At 42.8% G+C, this 20,557-nt stretch overlaps 1 protein-coding gene across 3 annotated transcripts in view; it reads left to right on the top strand.

The window, feature by feature from the left end:
* Positions 1–20,557, top strand: part of SKA3 (spindle and kinetochore associated complex subunit 3) — a 61,308-nt gene that overhangs the window by 20,314 nt on the left and 20,437 nt on the right. For all 3 annotated transcript variants that reach the window (XM_077484011.1, XM_077484013.1, XM_077484012.1), the window contains exons 3-5: positions 4,356–4,420; positions 5,313–5,478; positions 12,615–13,008. In XM_077484011.1, coding sequence (XP_077340137.1) covers positions 4,356–4,420; positions 5,313–5,478; positions 12,615–13,008 — 625 coding nt within the window. The remainder of the gene's footprint in view (positions 1–4,355; positions 4,421–5,312; positions 5,479–12,614; positions 13,009–20,557) is intronic.

Genomic DNA, 20,557 nt, shown 5'->3' with positions numbered 1-20,557 from the left:
GCAACTAACGATTATTTTTATAATCGATTAGTTGGCCGATTATTGTTTCGATTAATCGGTTAATAACCTTAAAAAAAAAGTGTGTCAAATTGACGTTCATTTTCAACCACAGTGACAGGAAAATTTGGACATCATAGAAAACTTCTTAGTCAAAAGGAATTCTCAGACGGTGTTTGTGGTTTTCGTTCAGAAATTACATTCATTTTAAAAACAGAATGTACAAAGATTTTTCGTCTGAATATTCTCATCTGAAAATTGATTGGTGTGGCCAGCATAAGGCTCGGTATACACCTATGCAGTTTGCTTTTGATCTGTTTCTGCCGTGCCTTTTGCAGTACGTTTTGATTTTTGCGCATGTGATTTTAATGCAATTCGCATTTTTGCATTTTTTTGGGCAGATTAAAAAACACAAATTGCTGCAAAAACGCATTACATGCTTTTTCTGCAGCTTCTCCATTGAAGTATGTTGAACCAATAAAGCACCATTTTGCGTTTGAAAGTCCCTGACCCTTTCAGATGTGAACACTCATAGGAAACCATGTAAATGAACTGTAGTGCATTTCTGCAAAAAGCACCAATAAACACATAGATGTGAACCAGGTCTAAGACGTTTAGTAACATAATGGGGTTAAAAAAATGAAAATGAGCCCTTTATAGTAGAAAAAAGCAGATAATCACTACTGTAGGGGTTTATTTTTTTACTGTAGAACAGTGAAAGTAATATTTTTACAGTAGCCATTATTTGCTCTTTGTACTATCAAGAGCTCATTTTAGTTTTTTTTTAACACCATTATTTTACTGGCCGATTAATCGATTATGAAAATAGTAATCGATTAATTTCATAATCGATTAGTTGTCGATTAATCGATTAGTTGTTTCAGTCCTAGTAATCTCCCAGGTTCCAAAAGGTCAAGAGGGGAAAGGGTTTTACTCCCGGTTCAGGGGGTTTGGTCCAAACCAAAGAAGGTCGAATTGGAGAGAGTTGAAGGCTATTTAGCTAAGCCTTCTCTCCTTCCAGGAAGTTCTAGTGAAACAGCATGTCCAAATATTGTTGGACAATATGACGGCAGTATTATATTTAACAAAGCAAGGGGGCACCAAAAGCAGAACCTTGATGGAACTAGCTTACCAAATCCTGAGATGGGCAGAGAACAAGTTAGCCTCTCTATCCGCAGTCCATTTGAAGGGGACAAATTCAGGCTGGAATCCACGGAACTAATCTTAATAGCTCCTTATTGGCAGAAAAGACCCTGGCTTTCAATGTTGATGAACCTCTCAGTGAAACCTCCTTGGAAGCCTGATTTCTGGTGAACAAATCTTAAGACAGAAGGGCTTATCAGAGAAACTTTTCCTACTTGCAAGAAGGGTAGTAATAAAAGTGACGAGACATTTATTTCAAAGTCTGGAAGTTGTATAATACCTGGTGGTCCAGAAAAAACGCTAATTTGCTTAGTACAATTTCGGTTTTGGAATTTTTTCAAGACGGATTGGAGAAGGGGTTAGCAGCAAGTACGCTCAAGACGCAGGTAGCTACTTTATCATTTTTTTTTTTTTTTTTTTTTTTTTTTTTTGGAAAGAACCCTGTCATGGGAACCTTTTTAATAATCAGATTTTTTAGGGCTATGGCTAAAGTTTTGTTAGTGGCAGTAACTTCTGCCCATAGAATCAGTGAGTTATAAGCTCTATCAATTTAAAGAACCCTTTATGAGATGTCTACCAGATAGGGTAGTCTTAAGGACAGATCCAGCCTTCCTGCCAAAAGTGGCTTCAGTCTTTCATCATACACAGGAGATCATTCTCCATACATTTTGCCCTTTACCTTCGGGGCCAGGGGAAGAAGCCTTCCATACTCTTGATGTCAGGAGGTGTCTTCTTATATATCTTGAGATAACAAAGGGCTTTAGAAAATCATCTTCACTCTTTGTTTTAATTGAAGGTACTCCCAAGGGTTGTAAAGCTTCCAAAAGCACCCTCGGAAGATGGTTAAAACAAGCCATTAAAGAGGTATACACTTCTTTGGGTCCGGAACCTCCAGAAGGGATTTTGCCTCATTCGACTCGAGCAGTAGCGGTATCATGGGCAGAAAGGGCCGGGGCATCTCCTGAGCAAATTTGCAAGGCTGCCACATGGTCTAGTTTTTTTCAACCTTTTATAGGGCACTAGCGCTTGGATCTGCTTTCAGCCTCGGACCAATCCTTTGGTAGGAAGGTTTTACAGGCAGTAGTCCCACCCTGCAGTAAGTTTTTCGGTTATCCTCTCCAAGGTGCTGTCCTGAAAGGCGAAGTGAGAAAACCTTAGTTAGACTTACCGGTGACGGTATTTCTACGAGCCTTTCAGGACAGCAGCCTACTTTCCTCCCTAGGTTATCATGTATAATTATAGAGCTTGGTAACTGTCTGCTTATATTTTCCAGCATGTTGGAGGACTTCTTTTAAAAGGGGTGTTCTCACGTAGTGTTTCCTGTGAAGAGGTGGAGCTACGCTCTCTCCAAGGTGCTGTCCTGAAAGGCTCGTAGAAATACGGTCACCGGTTAGCCTAACGAAGGTTTTTTTACTTTTTGCTATAATAAATATCCCCCAAAAATATATAAACTATTTTTTTTTTCCCTCAGTTTAGGCTGATATGTATTCTACATATCTTTGGTAAAAAAAAAATCACAATAAGCGTATATTGATTGGTTTGCACGATCTGCGTGTTTTATTTTTTATTTTTTTTGTTTTTTTGTTTTGTTTTATTTTTTATCCTGATTGCAACATTATGGCGGACATATCGGACACTTTTGACACTATTTTGGGACCATTGTCATTTATACAGCGATCAGTGCTATAAAAATGCACTGATTACTGTTTAAATTACACTGGCAGGGAAGGGGTTAAACACTAGGGGCTGATCAAGGGGTAAAGTGTGTCCTAGGGAGTGATTCTAACTGTGGGGGGATGGTCTACCTAGGACATGACAGCGATCACTGCTCCCGATGACAGGGAGCAGTAGATCTGTCATGACACAAGGGAGAATGGGGAAATGCCTTGTTTACATAGGCCTCTCCAGACCGCAATCACGGCCCGCTGGTGATCATAGAGTTCCCAGGGACCCAGGACCCGCAGACTTGCTCATGTGGCGGGTGCACGCGTGCCCAAAAGGTGGCAAATTTAAAGGGACATACCTGTACGTTCCATTTGCCTGCCTGTGCCATTCTGCCGACGTATATGTGTGTGCGGTGGTTGATAATTGGCTAGAGAACCTGTGGTGAGGGAATAATCTCATCCTTTCCCTGAGATGGTAGCACCCTTTCATCACCTACCACTAATGCTGATGAAAAAACTAGGTCAGATGGCATATGTATAGTATGCAAAAGTGTATACGGAGTTGTGATTTTTAAATGCATGCATGATTTTTAATTTGCAGTTTTTAAGGGAGGGTTTTTGCAATATAAAGAAAAAAATCTTTAGTTCAGCTTTACGTCTGAGTAATTGCTAGAGTTCAACCTTAAGTAAGCACTCCACAGAGGGTGTCTGCTGGGTTCCTTGTATAAACAGAGTACAAGTTTACTTTAGAGCAGAACTAAACGCATTGATTTAACAGTTTCAAAAAGGTTACATTTCCGGCACGTGCTGGGAACATAACGGTCACAATGATTGTGCTCGCAACCAAGTTGTCAAACCATCCAATGGCTGGTGTCTTAACAGATCACACATGCAGCATCATGACAGTTGAAGATCAAACAGAGGCCAAAATGGCATCTTCCTTGAGTGAAAACGATAAGTGTTTACTTTCACTTTAAGGGCCCGTTTACACAAGACTGTGTTGCAGGAAACCTGCATTTTGTGCAAATGTTCCACACCGCGTTCAAAACACACTGGGTGTGTAATCTGCTGCGGGTGTCAATATAATCCTAATGCCCCATATGCAGTGCATTTGCCTGCACGGGATCAAATGAATGGGCTGAAAATTGAACGTGCTCTGCGTTTCTGTGCGATTCCGGTGTGAATGGGCACTAAGACACTGGGGTGTGCACAAGTGTAGGAAAATGTGATTATTTCATTTTGGGCCTGCTCTATAGCACACTTGTGAAATTTAGAAAGGACAGGGAAACTATTGGACAAGCTCTGGAGATGTTTAGTAAATTCTTGCTAAATGCCTTCTGAAGCTTGTTAAATACCTGCTGGAAGCCTGATGGTCTTCAAAACATTGTTTGTAGCATACTAAAATGTCCACTATACTTGGCCCAAGGATCATCTTAGCTTCTACTTTTGTTTTAGTTGTTATTTTCTTGAAGCACAAATGTTAATTTATACTTTTGCAAACCATGCACTGTCACGTTTCTGTTTGTAAAAGCAATTTTCTCCTTTCTGCAGACTATGAAGATGAATCTCCTATGAGAGTGCTGCATGATCTACGCTCGGAAATCGTAGGAGTAAAGGTTAGGTGATGCTCTCAACAAATGGTTAAGAACAAATCATCTAAGGAAATAGGTTCACATATTAGGCCTCACTTATTGCTGAAGAAAAAAAAGCCTTGTTTTGTCCCAAATCCACCAATCGGATTCAAGCTTGCACTTGAAATACAAATCTGACTGATGGCTGTGAAGCCACATTGGATTATCTTCTTACTTGAAGGACTATGTCTTTGGAACAACTTGACCATTGACACTGAGATTGAAAATGATAGAAAATCCAAAACCTGAAAAGGGTCCTAAATTCTTCTACTACCAAAAAATTATATAATTTTTTATTTTTTTTTCCGCTTCCCATACACCTTATTTTATGGTGGCCACTGATTTTTAAGGCATAGTTTAGTAGAACAGCTGTTTTGTGTTGTAGCAGCTCTTCTAGATTGAGAAATGGCTGACACTTTTAGAGCTCTAAATTGCTCTGACAGTAGAAGCCCATGGTGAAATTTTTGTTTCAACCAGATAAGACTGTCTCTGTTTTCTGACAAGTCTAATAGACACACCCAAATTGCGAAGATCAGTAGTAGATACTGCAGGTGACAGACCTGCTTGAAGTGATGATACTGTGGCCTATAAATGCCTCAAAATTCCCTTCTCTAAAAAATAGCAATTTTCATATTAGATCTCAGGTGCAGACACGCTTTACTATATGTAGTTTGGTGTGCGCACAGCAAGCCAGCTTTTCACCATTCCTAGGAGGCAGTGTGTGCAATAGTACACGTTTATTTTCTGGCCACAGATGTTATGTGGCAACTCTATCGCTCTGTCAGACTAAAGCACGATGGAATAGTCATGATTGTCCATTGCTGATATGATTAACTATTTTCTGTATTTTTAATATTGCTTCATTTATATCTAACAGACTGATGCTCAAGGTACTATTAACAGAAGCCTCGAGAGAGGCGATGAACTGAATGCATTTTTAAAGATTTGCAGAGTGCTGCAGACAAGAAACTCTTCAGATATCCATCAGATTAAAGATACTTTTCTGAAGTACGGGTATAAACCCTCTGAACTTGATACATCAGGTAATCTTTGAACGGTTATTTCTCATTAAAAGAACTGTTAGATTGATTCTGTACCTTACAGCACAGCAAATAGGAAAGCACTGCAAGTAGGAAGTAGCCCTTTGAAGCAGGGAATAGATATTTTTGTCAGAATTCTTCTAAGGGGAGTTTAGCTTTTTCATGGACTTTTTGCATTTACAGGGTTGTGCTTCTGCACATATTTGTCCAACAAAACATTACTGCAGCAGTCGATCCAGCGATGTTGCACTAGAGATTCGGTTGTCCCGGACTCTCCCTTCTGAGACGCACAGTGGGCACCATTGGCTTAAAGTCGGTGAGCCAATGAGGAGAGAAGGGGTGGGAGAGCCACAGCTCCGTGTCTGAATGGACACACAGAGCAGCGGCTCGTAGCAAGCTGCTTGCTGTGGGTTTACTTAGCAGGAGGGCCAGCGTTGTACCCTAGAAGAAGAGGATCTGGGCTGGTCTGTGCAAAACCACTGCACAGAGCAGGTAAATATAACATGGTTGTTATTTTTAAAGGGGGGGGGGACCACAAGACTTTAGTATGGCTTTTTTTTTTTTTTTTAAGTTTTTATTTGCCAAGTGTACATACATAAAAAAAAAAGGCATCATTTACAGAATACAATCTCAACCATAGTCAACAAGGCAGCAGAAGTATGGACTGTTTACAATGTTGCGCGGTCCGCAGATAAAGATATGTTGGCACATATAGCTTTTATTTCTGTATAATTTACCATTTACCCATATTAGTTACGGGTCATATCGTTCATCAGCATGTGGTATGGCAAAGAACAAACTAATAATTTATAAACCAAAACCATGGAGGTTAATTCTCCCACATCTATATGTGCTGTGTGCCGTCGTCTTTTCCCCCCCCCCCCCAGATATGCCCTCACCAATAGCATCTCTTGTTGAATATTTATTTGACAGTGGTATATAGTCATGTCCTTTAGGTGTCGCATGGCGTAGTTTTCTTAGAATTTATCCATCACCCCATATTTTATTACATTTTTTCTTGCTTCATAAGTCATTCTGTACAGGGTAATATTTGCATTAACCAGTCCTTTCCATGCAGATAAGGTAAGAACCTCACTCTTAATCCAGTTCAAGACTATAAGTTTTCTGACATAGTAAGGCTGCTTTCACACTGGGGCGGTATTCAGGCATTACAGCGCTAAAAATAGCGACTGTGTAACGCCTGAAAAAAACCGGCCCCTTTAACTCCAGTGTGAAAGCCGGAGGGCTTTCACACTGGAGCGATGCGCTGGCAGGACGGTGAAAAAAGTCCTGCTAGCCACATCTTTGCAGCGGTGAAGGAGCGGTGTATTCACTGCTCCTACCCATTGAAATCAATGGGACACCGCGGCAATACCGCCGGCAAAGCCACCCGCTAGCGCCCGCACACCGCCGCTAAAACGACGGTAAAGCGCCGCTAAAAATAGCGGCACTTTACCGCCGACGCCGCTCCCACTGCAGTGTGAAAGCAGCCTTATACAGCAATCGTGGGAACTGTCTCGTGTTGTTGTTCATCACCTCGTCCTCTATTACCCTCAGGAGTCCCAAGAGTGGGCTACATATATTCAGGAGATCAAAAGTGTCTGCAATAAACTGGGACACCTGTGACCACAATGGTCTTACTTTACCACACTCCCACACCATGTGAAGAAAGGTGATATAATTTGCTATTCAGTGATTGCAGTATTCTAGTCTTCATCTCCCCATGATAATACATAAAACCTGGCCTGTTAGTGGGCCCTGAGCACGCTTCCACACCTTCCCCATGCAGACTCTGTCTCTGTCTCTTGGGTACCTACTGGAGTCAGTCTACTCCTATTACTCCCAAATGGAAAGAGTATGCACTACTATAAAGTCATAGGATCAGCCTACTGCTTCTACTAGTGTTGTTCTCAGTCTGGAATCTTTTAGAACTCCGAAGACTGACACTTTCTTGGGGTACCCACTGTTCCAAGGCTTCCTCTATGGAGATTGGAAATGCCCTGACAAGGTGTTTGTTGTGTGCCCTTTGGCCTTGTATCCATTTAAAGAAGACTTTGCTAGAAAGTGGCCTAAAGCCCCCCCCCCCCCCCCCCTGTTGTTTTGGCAATGTGCCGCCTTAGCAAAGCCACTGCAATGCCAGTGAATATACACTTGTTTTTAAGCCCCCCCCCCCCCCCCGATGAGTTGGAGGCCCTCTCTAGAGCTCTGTTCTCGCTGGGTCTAGTCCTAGACATGGCTCAGGCCAGAGTTTATTTCCCTAGGAGAAGCTTCAAATTCTCAGATCCTGGACTCGTACTTTTCATTCCAGGAGCTGTGAACTCTTATTTCATCACAGATACCAGATACGTGTAGTGCCGGTTCACGCAGGGGTGACCTGTCAGACGACATACTTGTCTGACAAGTCGCGCTCCATGCAGTGCAATGGAACCGTTCTAATGGGAGCAACTCAAGTCACTCTGACTTAGAAAACGGTCCCTGTACTACTTTGGGGCGACTTCGGAGCAGCTTGCATTGACTTCTATTAAAGAAAAATCGTTAGACTTTGAAGCCGCCCCAGTGTGAACCGGCACATAGTGCTAAAACAACTATTCTGCATAATTGATTATGAAAATAGTTGTCAACTATTTTCATAATCGATTAGTTGGTGCAGCTCCGTACATCATCCATACATGTCAGTAAGTGCCTGAGAACTTGCCTCATGGGACAGGTAGTCCTGGGCAGGAGAAGCAAGGGAGTGATTCCAAAGGCAGAAGTTTTTTTTTTTTTAACCTTGATCTAGGGGCACTCTAAAGGAAGGAAGAGCCAGAAGTGCTGACGGGGGACCCCAGAAGAGGAGAATCAGGGCTGCTCTGTGCAAAACAATTAAACAGATCAGCTAAGTATGACATGTTTGTTGTTTAACGACTTTCAGACCAGACCATTTTTTGCGATTCGGCACTGTGTCGCTCTGAGAATTGCGCTGTCGTGCGACGTGGCTTCCAAACAAAATTGACGTCATTTTTTTCCCACAAATAGAGCTTTCTTTTGGTGGTATTTGATCACCCCTGCAGTTTTTATTTTTTGCCCTAGAAACAAAAAAAAAGCGACCATTTTGGAAAAAAAAACGCATTATTCTTTACTTTTTGCTATAATAAATATCCCCCAAAAATATATTTAAAAAAAAAAACACTTTTTTTTTTCCTCAGTTTAGGCCGATACGTATTCTTCTACATATTTTTGGTATAAAAAAAAACGCAATAGGCGACTATTGATTGGTTTGCGCAAAATTTATAGCGTTTACAAAATAGGGGATCGTTTTATGCCATTTTTATTAAAAAAAATGTTTTTACTAATAATGGCGGCGATCAGCGAGATTTTTTATTTTTTTTATTGTGACTGACATTATGGCGGACACATCAGACATTTTTGGGACCATTGTCATTTATACAGCAAACCGTGTTCTACAAATGCACTGATTCCAGGGGGTGGCAGTGTAGGGGTTAAGTGTGTCCTAGAGGCGTGTTACTAACTGGGGGGCGTGGCTGTGTTAGTGAACACTGATCTCTGCTCCAATCACAGGGAGCATAGATCAGTGTCACTTGTTTCTAGGCAGAATGGGGAGATGCTGTTTACTTCCGCATCTCCCCGTTCAGCCTCCCCGTGAGACGATCGGGGGTACCCCCGGTACACCCACGATTGAATCCGCAGGACCCACGACCAGACTCACGGGGGTCCTGACTGGCACACGCGCGCACCGCCGGCGGCACGCACGCAATGGCACGGTGGCAATTTCAAATGGACGTACCTGTATGCCAATTTGCCTGCACGTGCCATTCTGCCGACGTACATCGTCCTGCGCCGGTCGGGAAGTGGTTAAACAGTTTGGAGGGTAATATAAGGCATTACATTTAAAGTAAAAGTTTTTTTTTTTGTATCTGATCGAAATAATAATCGGCCAACTATACTATTGCAGCCTTAGATCTGTGATGGTTTGATTTTTAGAAATGTATTTGATCTGTGCAAAGAGAGATCACACAAATTCTTATAAGTATAACATTTAACCACTTACGGACCCCCGCCGCAGTTTTACGGCTGCTGTTTGAAGGAGGATATCGTTATAGTAGCAGCTAGCTGCTATAACCCCGGTATCCCCTTCTTCAGCGGGTGGTCCGCTACAAGATAAAAGTGGTCTCTGTGGCGGATTCGCCACGAGATCACTTTCATCAGTGGCAGGATATGAGGGCCCCCCTCCTGCCACTTACCGGAGCTGTCAGCAGCGGCGGAGGAGATCGCGTTCTGTCTCCTGTCAGGTATGGAGACGAGTGAGAGGTAGATGGCCTCCATCCGTCTCCATACAATTGCTGGGCGGAAGCGACGTCAAAATGTCACTTTTGCCCACAGGTATTATAGGGCCATTTTTTTATTTTACGCTTTTTTTTTTCTTTTCTTTTCTTTTTTTTTTTTTATTGCATTTTAGACTAAATATGAGTTCTGAGGACTTTTTGACACCAGATCTCATATTTAAGAGGTCCTGTCATGCTTTTTGCTATTACAAGGGATGTTCAGTTTCACTGCCTTAGTAATTACCACAGCCTTTTCATCTGAGGGAAATCCTGAAAAAATGACCTGTTGGGGTTACTTGAGGACTGGAGTTAAGAAACATTGACTTAGCAGACCATCATTCAAGCTTATGGTCTAAAAAGGATCAAGTCCCACCCTTTCTGGTCAAGGTGCAATCTACTAGATCCTACACGTTTCTCTTGCGCTTTTTGGCATTAGGGAATTTCACCCTAGATTTGCAAGTCTGCCATCTGGTCTTCTGTTCACACGTTCTACTAGGATTTTAGGCTTCAGCTGACACTAGCTTCCAGTATAAGGTCCTTCAGGTGGCACTTTGAGCACCAAACAATCCCCTGATTCTATTATCTTGGACCTTTTCAATGTCGTCACACTTCCTTCAATAGATGAGGACATTTTTTTTGTACCCAATGTAAATCCTTTTTCCAGAGTCCATATAAGAACAAAGGTCCTGTCCCTGTGTTTTTACAAAATGAAAGCATGCTGGTAGTAGGATCGGTTATTCTGGTTTGGCCTGCAACCAGCGGTGGCCCGTCCATAGGGGGACATTTAAAAAAAAAAACAGTGCACTATGGGAAGCGCCATGTCGATGCAATCACAAGATTGCATCCATGGCGCTTCATTTGCGGGTATTTAACCCACCTTGCGCTGCAGCCAGGTTACTTCCGGGTTTCGTGAAGCAGCCAGAAGTGACGTCGGCGGCTCCGTTCCTCAGCCCGAGCGGAGCTGCAGTAAAGTGAGGGAATGTAAATGTTCTCTACTTCTCTCTAAGGAAAAAAGCGATTTTAATTAAGCTCAAATCTATTTTAAAATGCACCCCGGCCTTTACTCAGAGTCTGCGTCACACACTGCCGGAATATGTGAGCCATTTTAAAATGTTTTGAAATGTAAAATTAAGCAGGAATAACATAACAATTAGGGGTGCACCGAATGGGTTTTTTGGTGCCAAAACCGAAAATGAAAAATACACTAGGCCGAAAACCGATACCGAAACAGCACCGATACCGAAAATGACTGTTTTTAAAAAAATATTTTCATACAGCAGATGGTCAGACTGGGGACATGGTACAGGAGATGGCCAGAGACTGGGGACATGGTACAGGAGATGGCCAGAGACTGGGGACATGGTACAGGAGATGGCCAGAGACTGGGGACATGGTACAGGAGATGGCCAGAGACTGGGGACATGGTACAGGAGATGGCCAGAGACTGGGGACATGGTACAGGAGATGGCCAGAGACTGGGGACATGGTACAGGAGATCAAAGCAGCCTCACCAGTTCCCCTCAGATGCAGCCTGCCTGATAAAAATACATGCACAGTGTTTTCCATGTATTCCAATGGCTTTAGTCCACACCACCTCTACTAGCAATAACTTGACCCTTCCCCATTCTATCACATGGCGATAAAAACCTAGCTGGGTCAAAATCAAGATTATTATTATTTTTTTTTTATATGGTCAATAAAGCCTTTGTCCTGTGACCTGGTTTTATATAGCATGGCTACATTCACACAAATGACTATTTTGGATGCAGCAGCACTGTAGGCACAAAAAACTTGTGATTTAGCTGCGGACAAAACTCTGCAATGCTTGCCCTGGGTACACTCTTTCCCCCTCATGCAGCTTGCCAGTGTGAATGCAGCCTTACCCATGCCCGGATCAGAGCGGTGATCTCCGTGTGTCACAGAGCTGTGCATTGAATTGCCCCGGTGGCTGCAGTAACAATGTCCCGCCTCCTGTAATCATGCCAGGCTGATTCAATGTCCCGCCATTGGATCAGTGTACCGTCTGTCACAGGAGGCGGGACATTGTTACTGCAGCTGCCCAGGCAATTCAATGCACAGCTCCGTGACACACGGAGATCACCGCACTGTCGGAAAGGAGGAGGGAGGACTGGGGACGAGCCAGGAAAACACCCCTGCAATGGGCGGCACCAGTGGGCGTAGGCCCGCCCAGGTCCCGCCCCCATTTTCCGCCCCATTATCGGCAAGATTTTCCTTTCGGTAATTTGCCGAAAGCACCATTTTCGGCCGATATGTTTCGGCGGCCGAAATTTCGGTGCATCCCTAATAATGCTTGCAGTTGCAGGAGGAGATGTAATGTGCATGCCATGCGGTATTCTTATCAACAAAGTGCAAACAAAGTAAATGGTCTGCTGCTTGTTACTCAAAGTAATTTGCTGGCAAAGACTAAATGATTTTGCTTGGTATAAATTGTGTGGCTTGGTGGGTGCTCTGTGCTAATAACATACATAGAGGAGTGTGGAGCATTTTTACAAACCTTTTTTGCATTTTAGTGTAAATAAGAGGGGTGTGGTTTAAGAAAAGTGGGTGGGGGGTCAGAAATGATGGGCGGAGTCTGTCCCCCCACCCCCCCCCCCAAAAAAAATTCACCAGTCGCCACTGCCTGCATCTTGTTTGCTTGCCAATGTCCATTTCTTCCATAGGCAGCTGTAAAACTCAGTTTTCCCTCTTCCAATGGACTCTAAAGATTTTCTGGTGATTTACAAAAATCTGTTTTTTTTTTTTTTTTAATACTATTCTAATACAAGGTTGGTTTTTTTTTTTTTTTTTTCCCTCCAGAAAATGAGATATTTAATGAAAATCCCAAACCTGATGGTGCTGCTGAGAACAACCACAACACAGCTCCAGCAGACCTTCCTCCTGACCCTGCAGCAATGCAGAAGCTAACCATATCGGATCTGCGAGCTCCTCAGTTATCAGACTTTGGTCTGTCTTATTACCCGATGCCCATAGTGTGGGAACCACAGAATGATAAGCAGCATGTTAAAGTACCAGAAGAAAAGCCCAAGCCCTTATATAAAGATATTCGTACACTAAATGTGGCTAAAACCCCTAAATGTGCCCTGACAAAAGAGGAAGACTTTTCACAAATACAGCACTTTGGGATCAGTGACTACAGCAACAATCTGAATGATGACTGCACCATTGCACTTTTCAACAAGAAAAAAGTAAGGTAGGTATACACAGTGTTTTTGGGGAAGTAATTGCTACATCTAGGAGTGTTCCCCAGAATTTGTTGCTTTTATTTGCCTGATCTCTCTCACTCTCACTCTCACTCTCACACACACACCCCTCTGGGTGATCAATGAATATTGCAGGAGTTTTAACAAGCTTAGTAGCCGATTCTTACCTTTTTGTTGCTACGAGGTTTGCTCTGTGTTATGTTTCATTGTTTCTTTGGGATACTGATTCTGAATGGGAGGGACTGGTTCATTATAATCAGCTGGCACATTCCCTGTGTTGTAATGAGGAAAGCTGCATGGTCTGCATCCCTTTAGAAGAATTTAACTGTCACGGATCCACAGTAATGTTTCTGCCAGCTTACCTCTCCATGTGTTCAGCTTAAAGACCAGTCGCCCCTTCACCTGGCTGCTTAAGTAATCTCTCCTCAAAGCATGACTCCACCCCAGGCCCTATCAGGGAACTCTATATTAACCTGTGCACTGCAAGCCAGCCCTGGTGATCAATATTGTGTTTTTGGCTTCCATGTGCTCCTTGCTGTGTGTTCTACATCCGATTCTAGTTACCGATCTTGACTGTCCTTGTCTGCTTCATATCCCGACTTTGGCGTATTCCTTGACTATCCTTACCTGCTTGTTGCCCCGACCTTTTGCTATCTCCTGACTATCCTTTGTTGTGGCAGTCTGCTGCTTCCTCTCTACCTTCCTGTAGTCGAGCGTGAGCTGGGAGACCCTGGGGGTCGCAACCTGGAGCCAGACTACAGCTAAATCCATCCCCACCACTAGGGGCCTCTGGTGAACACCCGCTGATTCCACGCCCTGGGAAATATCATGCTCTAGCTCCCAGTGTGATCCGTGTTTGTGCTCCAGAATACCTGCTCTCCTGAATCTCCTAGAGCTCCAACCCCAGCAGTCAGCCATAGGGTCCACTTCCTTGCAGTGCACTCCTGACCCCAACAGGGTGCATCTGTCACCTGGACTCAGGTGACCTGACATTAACCCATGGGGAATATCTCACCAAAACTGAAATTCCTATTGCAGTGGGTGCAGAGTTCTGGGAAAATTTTAGTGAGTGGGTCACAAAAGCAGGAAGTTGCATTCCTGTGTGTTCTGTACACCAACTGTTTGCAAAATGCCTCCAGGTTGCCATATTGCATTGAATTTTACAGAAGATTATAGTGGTTACAGATTGAAAATTAAATTACAACTCAGTTTGAGTAACAATTATATATGCTTTATTATTTTGCTATATTTTTAACACCTCTTTAACCACCTCGCGCCCGCCCTATAGCCGAATGACGGCCGTAGAGCAGGCGCGTTAGTCTGGGAGGCCGTCCCTGGACGTCCTAATGTTTACTTCGGCAATGCGCGCGGGCGCACATCGCGGAAGTTCTGTGTTTGCCGTGTCCCCCGGGGACAGGCAAACACAGATCGCTGTAAACGGCCAATCACAGCAGCCGTTTACAGCGTGATCGGCGTATCCAATGGGAGATGATCTCATATGTAAACATATGAGATCATCTCTCAGCGCCGCTCTCCCTCCTCACACAGTGTGAGAGGGGAGAGATGAACGGCTGCAGCGGCAGCCGTTCTGCCTTGAGCTGAAGAAAAAAAAAAAAGTAAAGTAAAAAGTGCCATCCTCCCCCCAGCGGCGCCATCCTCCCCCCAGCGGCGCCATCCTCCCCCCAGCGGCGCCATCCTTCCCCAGCGGCGCCATCCTTCCCCAGCGGCGCCATCTGCCCCCAGTGCTACGTGCCACGTATTAGTGCCATCTGTCATCAGTGCCACCTGTCAGTGTCACGTGCCATCTGTTGTCAGTGTCACGTGTCATCAATGCCACTTATCAGTGCCATCTGTCATCAGTGTCACGCATCATCGGTGCCATGTATTAGTGCCATCTGTCATCGGTGGCACGTATTAGTGCCATCTGTCATCAGTGCCACATATTAGTGCCATCTGTCATCAGTTCCACGTGTCATCAGTGCCACGTATAAGTGTCATCGTTGCCACGTATCAGTGCCATCTGTCATCAGTGTCACGTGTCATTGTCCTGGTGCTTCAAAAGTGTAATAAATAGTCAACAAGTTAGATGTGTAATTTATGTTCCTAGAACACATGATGGCGCTACCTGCATGTTGGGCCTCTCTATATGGCCAGGCTGTGAAAAGTCCCACACATGTGGTATTGTAATACTCAGGAGGAGAAGCAGAATTTTTTTGGGGGTGTAATTTGTGGTATACACATGCCACGTGAGAGAAATAACCTATTACAATGACAATTTTGTGGAGAAAAAAAAATGAAAAATCTTAATTTTGCAAAGAATTGTGGGAAAAAATGACAACATCAAAAAGCTCACTATGCCTCTTACTAAATACCTTGGAATGTCTACTTTCCAAAAAGGGGTCATTTGGGGGGTATTTGTACTTTCCTGACTTGTTCGGGTCACAAGAAATGAGATAGTCCACCAGTACATCAGATGTTATCAATTTTGTGCGATTCGCACCACACCTTGTAGACTCTCTAACTTTCACAAAGACCAAATAATATCCACTAATTTGGGTTATTTTTACCAAAGATATGTAGCAGTATAAATTGTGGCCAAAATTTATGAAGAAAAATGTATAATTTGCATAATTCTGTCACAGAAACAAAGAAATATGCGTTTTTTTTTTCAAAATTTTCGGTCTTTTTTCATTTATAGCGCAAAAAATAAAAACCCCAGAGGTGATCAAATACCACCAAATGAAAGCTCTATATTTGGGGAAAAAAAGGACAAAAAATTCATATGGGTACAGTGTTGCATGACTGAGTAATTGTCATTCAAAGTTTGAGAGCACCGAAAGCTTAAAATTGGTCTGGGCAGGAAGGTGTTTAAGTGCCCAGTAAGCAAGTGGTTAAGATAATATTTAAGTGTAGGCCCACTTTACATAAATGCTTAGAACCTCTTTCAGTTTTTTTAATGCTATCTGGGGCTCCATTGGAGGAATGTTGCATTTCACTTAGTAGTGCACCGAAATTGAAAATTCAGGATGCACTTGGCCGAAAACCCAAACTGACTTTTTTTTTTTTTAAATAATGTTTTTAAACAATTTTTGACTGGCGATTTTTGCATTGAAGTCAATGGGATGTGAGTCAGTGAGATGCACACATGCCATTATCTGCACTTTATTTTTTTTTTCCAATGGCAAAACTCTGATAACCCTATTTTTGCCCAATAATTTTCGGTGGCCAATATATCAGTGCATCCTTAATTTTACTTCCTGTGCTTCTGCTAATGTTTTACCAAACGGGAAGTGATGGTAGTTCTTTTCTTGTTTCGATGTAGGACATAGGAAGTCTTTAACCTTTTGGGTTGTACTGCCACCTACAGGAGGAATAGATACTGGCATGTTGTATGATTAACTTGGTGAGTAGGCCGATCAGGCAAAGCATTGGGAGCTACCACATTTGTTTGGATCACGGGGCATAATTTCATAATTCATAATTTCATAATTTCAGCTTTTTGCTGGTTTCTACCACAATAAGGGTTAACTTTTAGGATCTGACATCATCTGCTGGGTGTTGTGCTCTTTCTCCTACCAATTGAGCATTGAGTAAGCATCTTCCCACTGCTGCCTCTGCAATGCAACCAGCTACGCCCATCTTCTATCCATTTTTTACTCGCCTATGATAACTTTGCTCAGCTATGGCCATCCAATTCTTACTGGCTACCAGTTACCTGGCTTTTGGCAATACCTAAGGCCTTGTCTAGTTTACCACAATATGGCGCAACATTTATGTTTCTAGACTGAGAGGACAATCCTGCTGCAACAGGTGGCCCAGCTCACACTCCCGTAACTGTTCAAGGACCTTTGTTTCATACCTTCTGAAGGTATTAATGTCTGCAATCGGGAATCCTATAATCATAGGATATAACTCCTCATTCAGGTCGGGGTCTCTACTACCGTCATGCAAGACTCTGTGAGCCAGTTCATCTAGTTACCTGTTGACTGACTGCAGAGGCTTCAAGCGTGCTCCTGCACATTTTGTCTGCAGAATCTATAGCTGATCTGCCCATGGCCTCTGAGACATCGGTGGCAGTTACTATTTCTGACTTTAGTTCGAAATTGCCCTAATCTTTACTTGACAAACATACTTTCTGTTGCAGTTAATGTGGTATGCACTTCTGCCTCCAGTCTCATGTCTTTAGGCCTCCTACGGCTGCAAGACCTTCCCATCACCCCTGTTCTTTGAGCTAATCCTCTATGGGGATTGCAACCACCCTGATGTGCAATTAACATACTTTAAACACTTACTTTACTTACTCCTGTTTGGAAATTATTTCATAGTGTACATCCACTCTGGATCCGCCGGCAGAAACCACTAGGGCAGTGGAGTAAGTTCCTACATTCAAGGATTCTGATGGGCTCTATTATTTGAATTGAATTTAAATTTGTAGAAAAAAGTGCAGCGCTAAAATATATAAAGAAAGTTGTTGGACACAACTTACAAAAAAGTGCAGATTAGAGACCATATAATGTGAACAGTGTCACCATAAATCGCATATAAAACAAGAAAATGCTCAATACTGCCAATAAATAAAACATAAATCGAGCACAACTGAGACTTATACAAGACCAATAGTGTGTGTGTGTATATATATATATATATATATATATATATGTGTATGTATGTGTGTGTATATATATATATATATATATATATATATATATATATATATATATATATATATATATATATATATATATATATATATATATATAATACAGTAAAATATCGATTAAAAAAAAGTCCCATAAAAGTGACAAAAAATCTTCATATGGATATGTGACTTGGTGTGACTGCTTGACCTCGTGATACCCTTCATCTCTAGTAAAAGGAAGGCTTACCGGACCGCCAGCGACCCTTAGGGAGGTAAAAGAGCGTGAATTGGATCACAGATCCCCAGAAATTAACTCCAGATCTCCTGGGCTTCCTTGATCTTCTGGGCGTCTCTTGTTAATAACCTCTGTGTTCCGGGCGGTCTCTCAATCACGGTAAGTATCCCAAGTGTTCAAAAGATTGTGCAAATGTTGCAAAAAAATAGTGTAATATTGTCTCATCAAGAAGATTTATTGGAGTAAATGATACAATACAGTTTGGGAGCTTCCACAAGTCTCCAATTAGCATAAAACAGGGTTAAAACAAAGAGTTTCTAGCAAGTTTTTTCTTTTTTTTTATTGATCGTTTCGTCAACAACTGACCTCATCAGGGGTACGCCCACATGCCTGCACGGACGCTCTAAATAGGCTCAACCAGGAAATGAGCAAAGAGTGATAATTGGATGCAGACAGAGGCAAATCTCAATCCATCACAGCTGATGACGTTATACTTGATGCAATCACGTTTGCAGAGACCTACACATTGTATAACTACTTCCCTACCGCTGTATTGTCATATGACCCTTCATCCCTCCTGCGTCATATGATTTCCTGGGATTCCCTGCATTGCCGGCGGCTCGCGTGTCCGCTGCATCACTTGTGTCCCGATGCGCGTGCTCGGTGGCCACGATGTCACTGGCGGTCCGGTAAGCCTTCCTTTTACTAGAGGTGACAGGTGTCATGAGGTCAAGCAATCACACCAAGTCAAATATCCATATGAAGATTTTTTTTTTTTTTACTTTTATGGACTTTTTTTAAAATATTTACTATATATTTTGACCATATTTTTTGCACCTTTATTATAGCACTCTCTGGGGGTTATTTACAAAAGGCAAATCCACTTTGCACTACAATTGCAAACTACAAGTGCAAAGTGCACTTGAAATTGCACTGAGTGCAATTGGAAGTAAAGTCGCTGTAGATCCAAGGGGGACATGCAAGGAAAATAAAAAAACAGCATTTTAGCTTGCACACGATTGGATAATAAAGTAAGCAGAGCTTCCCCTCATTTCAGATCTACCCCTCAGATATACAGTGACTGCACTTCCAAGTGCACTTGTAGTGCAAAGTGGGTTTGCCTTTCGTAAATAGCCCCCGCCATCCTATCTATTTATCTATGTGATCTTTTGGTTTTGTATATTCCCAGTTGTGCTCGATTTATGCTAGTTTTATTTATTGGGAGTATTGAGCATTTTCTTGTTTTATATGGGACATTTTAACACTGTTCACATTATATGGTCTCTAATCTGCACTTTTTTGTAAGTTGTGTCCAACAACTTTCTTTATATATTTTAGCGCTGCACTTTTTTCTACACATTTATTTTATACCTTTTTATATCTGGATTATAGTGTTCAGCTGTTGCATGCTGTTTTTTTACCAAGCGTGGATATTACCCCCTCTTTTAAGAATTTAAATTGTCAAGCCATGGCAAAATGGTCAAAATCCTCTAACAGATCCTGTAGAACATATATCTGGAGCATTCCCCTCAAAGTCATGTGCAGAGCGCTCTGATTAAAGTGCTGGACTGTGGACTGCATCCAAAGAGCACATGACCTGTCTAGTGAGGGACGACATCTCTTTAGACCAACTCTTGACATTATTATCAAGGTTTTCACTGGAGACAAGAACGCCCACCTACCCCCAGCTAAAAAGTCTAAAGACAAGTCTACTAAGTCTCCTCCCTCTTTTTCCACTACTCCTGAAATATGCATGTCTAGGCCTCCTAAGACCCCTTTCACACCAGGGCATTTTGCAGGCGCTATAGCGTTAGAAATGGCGCCTGCAATCCGCCCTAAAGAAGCTGCACCATTGTGTGTAGTGTGAAAGCCCTCTGGCTTTCACACTACAGCGGTGCGCTGGCAAGACGTCAGAAAAAAGTCCTGCCAGCAGCTTCTTTGGAGCGGTGTGTTTACCTCTCCTCCACCGCTGCTCCCCATTGAAATCAATGGGGCAGTGCTGTAATACCGCCAGCAAAACGCCGCTATTGCGGTAGTTGTAACCCTTTCTCAGCCGCTAGCGGGGGTTAAAAGCGCCCCACTAACGGCCGAAATGCGCCGCAAATCCAGCGGTAAAACGCAGCTAAAATAGCAGCGTTTTACCACCGACGCAATGGACGGTGTGGTGTGAAAGGGGTCTAACTTGTTTCTCTAGCCACCCACAAGATCTGGGATAAGAAGCCTGCTAAACTCTGAGAAGCATTTGTCATCATCAAGGTGCTCTTCCACGTTATACAATGGGGGGAGAGTTTGCCCTTCATACATTTAGGTATAGAGAGTCATTTTTTTTCAGGATTAGAGACTGATTTGCGCCCTCCTCAACATCAACCTTAATGTGTTTTACTGTACAGATTAGCAGACCTGCTTCTTTCTCTTTTGGAGTCTCCTTGGTCAATCAGTCACTGATTAGATCCTCAGATTTTTCAGTCTTGCCTCTTGCCCGGGTGCTGACCCAAGTTTTGGCCTTAGTGCTATCTCATGGCATCCTCATTGTGGGATACTTCGACAACCTCCTGTGGTGAGACCTGGATTGGAAAGCGTTTCCCTGATTGTACAGCTGTTTCCACATTTCAGTTGGTTCCTGTGTCATCAGAAATTGTTTCCTAAATCTTTTCATTGCCCGCAG

The sequence above is a fragment of the Lithobates pipiens genome, unplaced genomic scaffold, assembly GCF_037356315.1.
Source record: "Lithobates pipiens isolate NorthernLeopardFrog02 unplaced genomic scaffold, aLitPip1_a1.2 Scaffold_16, whole genome shotgun sequence".
NCBI lineage: Eukaryota > Metazoa > Chordata > Amphibia > Anura > Ranidae > Lithobates > Lithobates pipiens.
Note: the sequence above shows the minus strand (reverse complement) of the source record. Positions and strands in the feature narration are given on the sequence as shown.